Raw genomic sequence first — 12,583 nt, 5'->3', positions numbered from 1 at the left:
AATTTAAGGCATTATTCTACTTTAAATACATTTTCATAAGCAAAACATCATGATTATTCTAAAAACAAAGAATTAGCTAAAAAAAGAACCCTGAATAGTATAAATAAGAAAATGAACATTACTCTGAGAAAATCCTTGTTAACACTGTAGTTTATTTCCTACTGGCCTTTTTTATATGTGTCTGTTTACATGCACATAAATATGTGTGCTTTTCAATACTTGTATTCACAGTCTGATTCCATCCAAAAGATGTTTGGATGAGACCCAGCATTTATGAAGCCTAGAATATCTTCCCAGCTGTTATTTGTGTTCAGATCAAGAAGGCATCTCTTAGTGAAAGTCATGTCTTGGTTCAGAGGCTAGGGAGGGCTTTTTTGGAAATAGGTCAGATCTATCATCATGCATTTGTTTTTAAAGCAAAGGGCCAGCTTCCTCTTTTTCCTTCCCCTGAGCAGTCCCTGTTAACTCCTGTTACCTTTCTTTTCTTATCCCCTTTTTTCATACGGAAGGTCCTGTAAGCCTGCATCAGGTAATTGGAATTTGATAAAACCCAAATAACCAGCCCAGCCTTTCCCTTGACACCATACCTCTTATGGCTGCCGGTATCAAGGCTGCTCTGTTACTCACAGTGATTGGAATGAGACTTAGCCCCGTGTTCAGACCCTCAGCACTCAGAGACCATCACAGCTCAGTAGTTTCAGCCTTTCCCCCAACAAATATTTTGCACGTGAGCTAAGAGAAGTATGACAGAGCAGGTCGTTTTCCATTCACTCCCATTCTCACTCCTTCACCCTCCATGGCACCCATGCGTGCAGGATCCACTCTCCATCCTGCCCGTTGATGTTTGTGGTTGCTGGTACATGATGACGTGACTGGAGGGTGGACAATGAAAACTTGGGGGTGGACAGTGAAAACTAGGGGAAGCAGGAGCAGCCAGAGGCCTCAGTCCCAGCAGCCCTGTGGGCCTTGTTTGCCCATGGTGCGGGGGCCTGTATGAGGAGCTCCCGGTTCAGAAGAGCCTGTGAGAGGGAGCCATGAGAGAGCTGGACCTCAATGGTGGAGCATGAAGGGGCGCACCGCCCGGGCCACTCCTGTGGGGCTGCCACGGGGCTTAGCACTCTGTCCCCACCCCAGGCCTGTGGATGAAGCAGGGGCCTGGGCAGGGTGGACTCCCAGCCAGCATGCCGGAGTCATGGGGGCCACAAAGAGTCAGTGGCCAAGGGTGATCTGACCACGTGGGAGGCCAGAGGGTCTTGGCACTCACCTGGCACTGGCCTGCAGGAGTGAGCCAGCAGTGCTTCTGGCCCTGGGTGGATCCTGTGACCCTGCGCACGCCAACCTGTCTCACCACTCATCTCACTTTGAGGCATTTCTGCTCATTTAGAGTAATACTGGCCAGGGGGTTCCTACAGCCACCCGCTCTGGGGCTGTGTGATCCCTGGGACCAACCAAGCTCCATGCCTCCCATGCCACTTGACGCTGGTTGGAGGTGCTGCTGCGGAAGAGAAGGTGCCAGGCAGCATCTGGGGAATGCTTTTCATGGAGAGCAGTTACTGTGCCTCCTTTTCATGGTTGTTTCTAAAATGAGTAAAAGTGAGCTGGAAGACCAGCTTTCTGGAATGAGGCCATCCTAGAGTAGAATTTGGCTTCCTAGTTCTTAGATTTCTTGGGCTTGGAAGTTTTCTGGATTAGCTGCTAATCCTTGTAAAATACTTTTCAGTGGCCAGGGAATGCTCTCAGAACTCTTGGACAGTTTGTGTCCCAAGAGCTTGGCATTCTTCTCCAGACACAGAACTGAGTGACGCCTGAAGCGGAGCCAGTGGAAGCCCAGTGTCCTCGGCCCTCAATGGTGCCCACTCCCCATCTGGCAGAGTCAGGGCTGGTTCCAGCGTCAGAGGCAGGATTTGGCTGAGTGGGTCTAGATGTGGGATGGGCAGTGGGCCCCAGGTGTGGATATTCAGAGTTGTATTGAGGAGGCCACCCCCGCTTCCGGCTGTCAGATTATAGACTTGCACCCTGGGCTGCAGCTCTCAGGCTCCCAAAGTGTGTGGTGAATTCCCAGGAAGAGGCGGCAGGAGTGGGCCCTAGAGTCTGAAGTGGACTCACTTTTCCCACTCCAGAGCCTGAAGTGGACCCACTTTCCAGGCACTCCTCTGGTCGGGAGCCTTCTCCGGGTCCCATTGCCAGGTTAAAATCTAAACTCTTGTATGGCTGTGTTCTTTTTTTTTTTCCAGGAGATTGGAGTTTTGTTATTACTCAAATCACTCTCCCGTAGCATTCAGGGATCAGAGTTTTTAAGGACAACTTGGTGGGTGTGGGGAAGCCAGTGAGCTGGAAGTGCTGATGGTCAGGTCAGAGATGAAATCATAGGGAGTCAAAGCTGTCTTCTTGCGCTGAGTCAGTACTTGGGTGGGGGCCACAAGATCAGATGAGCTAGTTTATCGATCTGGCTGGTGCCAGCTGATCCATCAAGTTCAGGGTCTGCAAAATATTTCAAGCACTGATCGTAGGTTTTACAATAGTGATTTTATCACCAGGAGCAATTTGGGAGGGTCAGAGTCTTGTAGCCTCCAGCTGCATGACTCCTAAACCACAACAATTTCCAATCTTGTGGCCAAAATGTTCGTCCTATAAAGGCAGTCTAGTCCCCAGGCAAGGAGGCTTGTTTCCAGAAAGGGGTATCATCTTTGCTTTAAACTATAAACTAAGTTCCTCCCAAAATTAGTTTAGCCTATGCCCAGGAGTGAACAAGGACAGCGTGGAGGTTAGAAGCTAGATGGAGTTAGTTAGGTCAGATCTCTTTCACTGTCTCAGTTATAGTTTTGCAATGGTAGTTTCAATCCCTCCCTTTCTTTTTTTTTTTTTTTTTTTTTTTTTGAGACGGAGTCTTGTTCTGTCGCCCAGACTGGAGTGCAGCGGCGTGATCTCAGCTCACTGCAATCTCTGACTCCCGGGTTCAAGCAATTCTCTTGCCTCAGGCTCCCGAGTAGCTGGGACTACAGGCATGCACCACCATGCCTGGCTAATTTTTGTATTTTTAATAGAGACAGGGTTTCACTATGTTGGCCAGGCTGGTCTCGAACTCCTGACCTCGTGATCTGCCCGCCTCGGCCTCCCAAAGTGCTGGGATTATAGGCATGCGCCACCGCGCCTGGCACCCCTTTGGGTTTCATAACACCTTAATCTTAAGGCGTTAGCTAATGAAGATGGAGAAAAGGCAAAGACAGCTCTAACTTCTTCCTGATGGCCAGGGGTGTAGTGGGGGTAGGTGTTTACCCCAAGGTGAAAGGAATGGAACCACTTTGCAACATTCTGGGCATACGAACACAGGCATGGCTGGGGATCCACGGCTTGCATGGCAAAGGCATTACTATTGTCATCTATAGTTTTAGCACTGCATTTAAGGGAACGGTGTGCCAAGGTTAATAATGAGGACTAGGGTAAGGAGTGCAATTCCCAGTTTTAAAAGTAAAGATTTGAATGCATTAGTTTGGTGACTTGTAGCCCACAAATAATTTAAGATTTAGTCCTTCCAAACTGCAGGAAAAATACAAGAACAGCTAACAAAAGGTATACTATAGTTGTTTTTTTTTTTTTTTGAAGCATAATTTTTCTCTCTCCAGTCCCCATTTTTATTAAAAAACAAATCATTATAGGACTGATTTGTTTGCAAAATAAACTTTAGTCTTATTATATACTTGGCCTGATTATTGGCATAAAGTGCAACACAAGTAATTATTTTTTACATAGGCTTTTAGAATTGGCTTTGATAGAACTCTGTTCTATAAGGAATCTCAGATACGACTTTTTAAAAGCTGAGTCCAGCCGTGGGTTTGTATCCTCAAATACCTATGAGTTTGGTAAATTCCTCTCCTCTTGCAGTCCTAAAATAACCTGGGCCTCCTAGGCCTATTAGAAAGTGACATTCTTTACCACAGGTCAGGAACCCTGTATGGGGACTGTATAGACAAGGTATGAGGCCAGTTTTACCCACGGGACTTTTATTGGCTCTGTAAGTCCTTTGAATCCTTAAAGGAAAGCAGGCCATTCCAGTCAAAGCCTTGGTAAAATAACCAGTTTCTTCAATTGTTTCCTGTTGCAGAAGAGCCTTCCTTGCTTTCCTTTCTTTTCTTTTTCTTCCCTTCCTTTCCCTCCCCTCCCCTCCCCTCCCCTCCCCTCCCCTCCCCTCTCCTGCCCTGCCCTCCCCTCCCCTCCCCTCCCCTCCTCTCTCCTGCCCTGCCCTCCCCTCCCCTCCCCTCCCCTGCCCTCCTCTCCCCCCTCCCCCCTCCCCTCCCCTCCCCTCCCCTCCCCTTCACTTCTTTCCTTTCTTTTTTCTTTTCCTTTTTTTTTTTCTTTGGACAGAGTCTCACTCTTTCATCAAGGCTAGAGTGAAGTGGCATGATCTCAGCTCACTACAACCTCCGCTTCCCGGGTTCAAGCCATTCTCCTGCCTTAGGCTCCCAAGTAGCTGGGATTACAGGTGCACACCACCATGCCCGGCTAATTTTTATATTTTTAGTAGAGACGGGTTTTGCCATGTTGGCCAGGCTGGTCTCGAACTCCTGACCTCAGGTGATCCACCCCCCCTCGGCCTCCCAAAGTGCTAGGATTACAGGTGTGAGTCACCACGCCTGGCTGGCTGCATTTATTTCTTAGGGCCGCTCTAACAAACGTGCAAACTGGGTGGCTTAAAACAAATGTATCCTCTCATGGTCGTGGAGGCCAGGAGTCCAAGGTCGAGGTATGGGTGGGCCCAGCTCCTCCTGAGATGCTGGGGTGGACCCTTCTTGCCTGTCTGTCTGGCAGCATTCCTGGCTTGGAGAAGCTTCCCTCAAATCTCTGCCTCCATCTTCTCCATCTTCTTGGTCGTCTTCTCATGGTCTTGCCTCTGTCTTTGTGTCTAAATGTCCCCATTTTATAAGGATACCAGCCATATTGGGTTAGTATCTACCCAGTGACCTCATTTGAGTTTGATTACCTCCATAAAGCCCTGTTTCCAAGTAAGGTCGTACTCTTAGGTACTGGGGGTGAGGCATTGAACATAGTCTTTCTTGGGGAGCACAACTCAGCCCATAACAGGGCAGGCAGGCCTTCCAGGCCTCTCAGGGTCCAGGCTCATTACCTCCCTGACTTCTGTCCAGGCAGCCAGGAGGCAGGGCTGTACAGCCAGGCTGCCGGGTTCAAAGCCAGTTCTTTTTTTTTTTTTTTTTGAAACAGGGTCTCTCTGTCACTCAGGCTGGAGTGCAGTGGTACAATCTTGGCTTACTGCAGCCTTGACCTCCTGGGCTCAAGTGATTCTCCCTCCTCAGCCTCACAAGTGGCTGGGATCACAGGTGCATGTCACCTTGCCTGGGTAATTTTTGTATTTTTTGTAGAGATGGGGTTTTGCCATGTTGCCCAGGCTGGTATCAAAAAATCCAGCTCTGTCATGTGAGCTGGCAATCTAATAGGAGCCGTCAGATGGTGATGGTGGTGGCTTGCCTCAGAGACTGTGCGGCCTGGCTCAGCTGGAGCTAATGGGGATGTGGATCACCTCCTTTGCCATTTTTTATTTGAGAGAAACTTCTTATTAAAATTTTGAAGACGTATCTGCATCCTGGGGAAGAGATGGATTAAGAAGGTGGGGTATGAACAGCAGCCCTGGTGGGAGGAACTGTCTCCCCACATGGTCTGGGACAGACGCTCAGGGAGTTTCTGGGAAGGAATGTGTATGTCCCCATGTCCTCGTGAGTCCAGCCTGGTGACATTTGAGGAAGTGAGGCTAGATGTGCAATGTGCCACATGGACGTGGGAGTCACGCAACCCCTGTCTTCACCAGAGACAGCTGTCAGCAGCAGAACTTCCCCGGGGGCAGGACCTGCCAGAGGGAAGCCAGGCCCACACTGCTTTCTGTCATTGCCTCTTTTGGGAGTTGCCATTTTATAAAGCAGGCAAATCCCACCTCAGGGTTCATGCGTTTATTTTAAATTTTTTATTTTTCAGTTAAACTTATTTTAAAGTTGTGTTCACCAAAAGCAGTAAGACTACAATGATACATAAGGAAAAAATTGCCCCCATTCTCCCCACACACACACTTTGAAGCTGTGTGAGCAGCCTGGCTTCTGTCTTTCTGTATTTCCTCCCAGCCACATGTGGGGGTCGTGTTTCATTTGCATGTTTTTACAATAACAAAGTGGGACTACCGCACCCACACCCACAGTCACCTTGCTTCTCTCATCTGCCCGCAGGTCCTGGAGGTTCCTCCAGGTCTAAGGGCCCCATGGTCTTCCACAGTGTGGGGTGCTGGTTAATTCACTGGCTGTCCTGCTGGCAGATGACCTGGTAAATGCAGGACTTCTGCTGGGCCATTGCACTGACTTCACTCTGCTCTGCATGAGTCCTATGGATTCATCCCCCTCGCTGCCCCACACCTCACCTTCTGCTGTCTTTTCTGTGTCAGGCAGCAGTCCTAGAAACTTTGGAATCCCCTTTACCTTGTTTGCCACCCAACGTTCCGTTGGTCATCAGGTCCTGCAGCGCCATCCCCTTTCCTGCTGTCCTTCCCACTCCACCAGGCACCTGAGTTATTCGCAGGCTCAGCCTCCCCAGCCTCCCTCCTGGCTGGCCCATCCTTCAGACCTGTTGGGGATCTTTCCTTCCCTCATTTGCATCTTCTCACACCTTGAATGATCTTAGACCTTGGCGTTCTAGTCTCTACACAGACCTTGCCCTCACTGCAGTATCTGTCCCTGCCCATGCTGGCTGGCCTCAGCCCTGAGGCTGGGCCTGCAGGTCTGGCACCATTGTAAGATTGCACAGGAAAAGGACTTGGTGCTTTCTGAGAGCTTCTGCAGTGTGTGCATGTGGGTGTGCATGTGTGTGTGTGCACGTGTGAATTCATATATGTGCACGTGTGTGAGTATGCATGTTTGTGTGTACATGTGTATATTCATCCACCAGTAATCCTAATTTCCATCTCTTTATTTCCTACAGTAAGGGTTCCCTATTTCATTGATTTGAAAAAACCACAGGATCAAGGTTTGAATCACACGTGTAACTACTACCTGCAGCCAGAGGAAGACGTGACCATTGGAGTCTGGTGAGTGCCAGTGAGCTCTGCAGCCCCTCAAGCAGCAGGAAAGGACCCTACATGGCTGAGCTGGTTCTGTCTTTGACATTGGCCTCTGAAATGTTGTTCATTTTTATCTTCACCTCTTCCTTTCCTAAAGGAAAGATCTCAGTACATTTGATCCGTCCTAATGTTGAGGGATTCAATGGCTTTAAACTCTATTCCCAGGCATTCAAAACAGCAAAGGCTTTGTGAACAGATTATTATTTTTAGAGAGACTTGTTTCTAGGAAAAACGAAAAGCAAACAAAGAAGCTAGAAACAGGATATACGTGGCCGGCACAGTGGCTCACACCTGTAATCCCAGCACTTTTGGAGGCCGAGGCGGGTGGATCACTTGAGTCCAGGAGTTTGAGACCAGCCTTGGCAACAAGGTGAAACCCTGTCTCTACTAAAAATACAAAAATTAGCCAGGCATGGTGGTGCACGCCTGTAATCCCAGCTACTTGGGAGGCTGAGGCAGGAGGATCACTTGAGCCCAGAAGACAGAAGCTGCAGTGAGCTGAGTTCATGCCACTGCACTCCAGCCTGGATGACAGAGCAAGACTCTGTCTCAAAAAGAAGAAGAGAGAATATAAGGCAAGAATCGCAAACATTGGTTTGAATATATGTTCTATCCAGGCGCGGTGGCCCACGCCTATAATCCCATCACTTTGGGAGGCCGAGACGGGTGGATCACTTGAGATCAGGAGTTCGAGACCAGCCTAAACAACATGGTGAAACCCTGTCTCTACTGAAAAAAAAAAAACAAAAGTTAGCCGCGCGTGGTGGCACGCGCCTGTAGTCCCAGCTACCCAGGAGTTTGAGGCAAGAGAATTGCTTGAACACAGGAGGCAGAGGCTGCAGTGAGCTGAGATTGTGCCCCTGCATTCCAGCCTGGGCAACAAAGCGAGACTCCGTCTCAAAAAAAATATATATATATATATATATATATCTTTTCCAAGAAGTAAACATCTAGATACTGAAAACAGCTTGATTTCTTTTTACATATAGCTTCACACCAGCTGATGAAGATGGTGTTGGCTGTCTTCTAAGTATTTACTTTTTTAAGCCATAAATTTATGTTGGACATAAGCCTTGTGACTTCTCTGTGTCTCCTTGGAATACATTTTAATGTTTCCTTCTGTACACAAGTGGTGCTTCTGAACAACTGAATTAAAATTGACCAGCCTCACTGTGGCATTTCCCTTTTTCTCTGAGAAGTGAGCCTGAATCACAGCCCTTTTATCTAGCTGAATTTATTTTTCAGTAGCCATAACGTCCCTTTCCGCTGTCTCGGAAAACCACTGTGTATGTGAGAAGCTTCTAAATGAAATGCTGTGAGTAGCTTCCCAGTGTGGATGAGAGAACATTCAGACATTTCTAACAGTGGTCCTTGGTAAAGAACATAAAACAAGAAGGGAGATTTTTGTTCTTAGTAGTTGGTGCTGGGATTAAAGTCTCTTGTCACTTCCTGATTTGATTTAATCTAGCATTTACTGACCAATATGTGTCTGTGGGACTCTTCAGGTTTCTGTCTGAAGCATGACCTGTTTTGCACAGAGCTGCTGAGTGGGACTTGGTCAGCCCCCTTCTTGGTTAACACGGGTCTGTCCTATTGCAGGAGGGTGTTTATGATGGTGAGACTTAGGCTGGAAGTACTAACAACTCCTGCATACATTATCAGCTACCAGAAAAGGTTTTGTTTAGTGATGCCAGTGGCAAGTGTCAAGGCAATGACAGCCATGCTGTGTGTTGCTGTGTGTTGGTGGGTGCGTGTTGGTGAGTGCGGCTTATGCCCACTCTCATGCCCTAGGCAGTCACAGTGCCATTGGGCCCTCAGGCAGCAGCAGGCCCAGCTCACCAACTGCCCCCACCATCGCTTCATCAGACCCTCAAGGCCTAGAGTGAAGCCTGGGGGCCATTCCTGGCCATGCCTGGCCATCACCTGTCTGCTGAGAGGAGAGGCCCAGGTATGGGTTTCTCTGCTGGCTAGGAGTTCCCTGGCTCTTTGTCAGGAGCCCAGGTTTGGGGCGGCTGGCTACTGGAAGCACATCTGCTCCCAGCACCTTCAAAATGTGCCATCCTATCCCTTAAGTTTATAACTGTGTGGGAGTGATGATCATAGTGACTAGAACCACCCCAAAATGTGATCCTTTTGAATGGATCAGAGAGAGACGTTAGAAATGAGATGCTGAAGCTTAAGATCTAGAAAATAAGAAGTTGGCCATTAAATTTTTTTAAAGATTCTTGTCACTGGTATCCAGAAGGAATTTGAATAAGCTTTTCAGAAAAGTGATTAATTTGGACCCCACCCAGTGATTAACAGTATTCGATTTGGCCTGAGTTAAAATTAACTTAGTATCTCTCTGAAGGAGGGTTTGGCTAGATAGACCAGCAGCTTCAGAGTGCCCAGCCAGGCGTGGACCATGAGCAGGCTGGGAAGGTGGTGCATACTTGACATTAGAAATGGCGTCAGCGATGGCCCGGTTTCTAGTCTGGCTCACAAACATTGGTGTTGCTGAATTAGCAAGTGTGACAGCATGTAATGTTTAAAATCCATTGTGAGTTAAACTGTGGACAATTTAAGCATGGGGTTAACTGGGATGTGGGGCACGTATGAGGAAAATGCTGTTACTCAAGATGGACTAAGTGCTGCTTCTCTGCCAGGCCCCAGTGGTAACTGGCACATTGCAAGCCTTTGTGGCCCAGAGGAGGCTGGCCTGGCAGTCAGGGAATGCTCCTGCTGAAGCTGTCAGCGCCATCCACACAGCCTGCAGTTCCATGGTTATTGATTCTAGTGATGGGGATAGTTTTCTACCACCCACCCCCATCTATTCCCCTGTAGTTAGATGGGGTCTGCAGCTCCCTGCTGTCTGGACTTGAGCTGATTAAGTAACACCACGTGCAGTCGCCGGGATGAGGACGGAAGGAGCATCTGATCCTGCGCTCCCCTCTGCTTCTGTCTGCAGGCACACCGTCCCTGCAGTCTGGTGGAAGAACGCCCAAGGCAAAGACCAGATGTGGTATGAGGATGCCTTGGCTTCCAGCCACCCTATCATTCTGTACCTGCATGGGAACGCAGGTACCAGGTGAGGGAGAGGAGCCCATCATCTTTGCTGTGGAGCACGGCTCCTTTTTGGAGTGGGAATGTCCTGGCCCAGTCTGCCGGAAACCAGCAGGAGCAACCTGCGGTCCCACAAAAGCAGGTGTACTGACCCACTGCAATGAGGGAGAGCCTCCCAAGAACAAAGGGAAAGGCAGAGTTCTGAAGGGGTTGAGGGAAGGCGGAGTTTAGGTGAACTTTACATGAAGCAGGGTTCCCACAGGCTGAGGCCAGCACGGCTGTATTCCGTGGGGACCAAGTGTGGGAAGCTGTGTGCAGACCGTCCCCTATCTGGAGCTGCAGCCTGGATTGGGATGAAGGAGGCTGAGTCTCAGTCAAGAGCTGAGCTCCCCGGCCAGAGGGGCATGTTTTTTTCTCCTTGTTGTAATCTCAAAGGGCACAGCATCTGCTGGTATGTGATTTGGGGAGCAGGGTTTCTTGGAGAGTGAGGGCTTTGGGGTCCCTCCAAGGAGGGGTCATAGTGGCACTTGGCTGTGGGTGCCTCACGCTCTTGGGAATGGGCGGCTCCAGCTTACTGGCAGCTGGTTTTCTCCGTATCTGTCACGCGGCCTGAAGTGGCAGGCAGATCTTTGTTACCTGTAAGATAGCTCCAGGTGGCAGACAGGTGAAGCCAGAGCCAGGGCAGCCCTGGAGGAGGTGGCACACTTCCTGGAAAAAAGTGGCGGGTGCTGAGAAGGGGCAGGAGGGAGAGGCTGAAGGCACCAGGTGCTGGGGTCTTCGCAGGCCGCCCTACAGTGTGAGCTCTCTGCTCACCCTAACGGGCTGTTGGTGAAGGTCATGCACTCTTTGGTTGATCAGCCCTGCCCAGTTTTATCTCAGATGCTTTTCCTGAGTGGGTCTAATGGCTTGTCCTTTCCACTGGCTGCCCTAGAGTTGGCCTCCCTGCCTTAAAGGGTGCTCCTTCCACACCATGTGATTGCTGTTCAGAAGAGCCTCTGTGGGAGAGCCCAGGGTGGGTGCGGAGGGGATACATTTTCTGAACAAAGCATTGTTTGAAAACCACCAAGGTCTTCGTGTGTGAGAGAGGCAGCCAGGAGCCAGCGCAGAGGCAGACCCAGCACGGAGACAGGGCTGCTGCAGGGCCAGGGCCGAGGTCCCGTGTGGCACCACGGTTTGTCAGGGCTGGGGGCAAACATTTTATAGGCAGAGCCAGCAAGGAAAGCCGTGCTGGACCCTTCTGGAGGGGAAAGCAGGCCTAGGTGGGGTCTGCATGGTGGAGCCCTGCAGAGGGCATTGCTGAAAGAGCCCGGCGGCATGGCCCATGAGGTGGTTTCTGTGCCAGGGACGGCGTGTCTAGCTATTGAATCATGCACGTGCTGCAGTTTCCTTTCTTCTTTGTCTGGGACAAGCTGCGGCGGGTTTCTCTTCTGTTTTTCAAAGAGCAAGCGGCTACAAACAGCTCTTGCAGCATCTTTTTATAAATGACAGAACTGTGGTTGGCTGTGAATAAGGTTCATTTCTGCAGTGCCCATCACATGGTTAAAAAAAAAAAAAGAACCTGCCTATAACTTTAGGTTAGAAAGGGATGCCGTGACTTTCAGTGTTTGCTGCCCCCTCCCACTCCTGCAGAGACTGCCTGGCTGCAGGTCTCGACACCCCCGCGTTGCCTGCTTTCTTTGTCCTGTGCATCCCACTGGGGTTTCGCGGGTCTGCGGGATCTACCACCCGGGTCTCCCTGAGGTCCAGACCCCCTGGATTCCCAGCAACTGTTCCTTTTTTGCTTAATGTAGGAAATTTTAGAAACTTAGAGCCACTGTGAACTCTTACAATGATAACTGAAAATATTTTGCAGTGTTTCCTCCTTGTCTTGAAACTCATTCCTTTATTTTTTATTTTAATTTTTGAGACAGAGTCTCACTCTGTTGCCCAGGCTGGAGTGCAGTGGCGCAATCCTGGCTCACTGCAACCTCAGCCTCCTGGGTTCAAGTGACTCTCCTGCCTCAGCCTCCCGAGTAGCTGGGATTACAGTCACCCACCACCACGGCCAGCTAATTTTTGTATTGTTAGTAGAGACGGGTTTCACCATTTGACCAGGCTGGTCTTAAACTCCTGAGCTCAAGTGATCCGCCCACCTCAGCCTCCCAAAGTGCTGGGATTACAGGTGTGAGCCACCGCACCTGACCCTTTATATTTTTGTTTCTGTACTTTATTGGCTTCCTCCTCCATCTCATCCTGGTCTCCAACCAGCAACACTCCCGCCCCCGTACCTGAAATGTTGAGACCGCTCCTGAGGAAGGAGGAGCACGGCTAGGGAGTGTGGAGTGTGGAGACCCGCCCTCCTCCAGGTGGCCCATGTCCCTGCTGTGGGGTCGGTCCAGGTTAACAGCTGGCCAACAACTGGAAAGAAAGAGGGAAGGAAGCCTAGACAGG

The 12,583-nt window shown here is 49.7% G+C and overlaps 1 protein-coding gene across 3 annotated transcripts in view; it reads left to right on the top strand.

The window, feature by feature from the left end:
- The window catches only part of ABHD12 (abhydrolase domain containing 12, lysophospholipase), an 87,905-nt gene that overhangs the window by 53,866 nt on the left and 21,456 nt on the right, over positions 1–12,583 (top strand). For all 3 annotated transcript variants that reach the window (XM_054541658.2, XM_002830041.5, XM_009233386.3), the window contains exons 3-4: positions 6,973–7,078; positions 10,059–10,178. In XM_054541658.2, the coding sequence (XP_054397633.1) occupies positions 6,973–7,078; positions 10,059–10,178 (226 nt within the window). The remainder of the gene's footprint in view (positions 1–6,972; positions 7,079–10,058; positions 10,179–12,583) is intronic.

Source organism: Pongo abelii, chromosome 21, assembly GCF_028885655.2.
Source record: "Pongo abelii isolate AG06213 chromosome 21, NHGRI_mPonAbe1-v2.0_pri, whole genome shotgun sequence".
In the NCBI taxonomy this organism is placed as follows: domain Eukaryota; kingdom Metazoa; phylum Chordata; class Mammalia; order Primates; family Hominidae; genus Pongo; species Pongo abelii.
The sequence above is the reverse complement of the archived record's forward strand: the minus strand, read 5'-3'. Positions and strand labels throughout refer to the sequence as shown.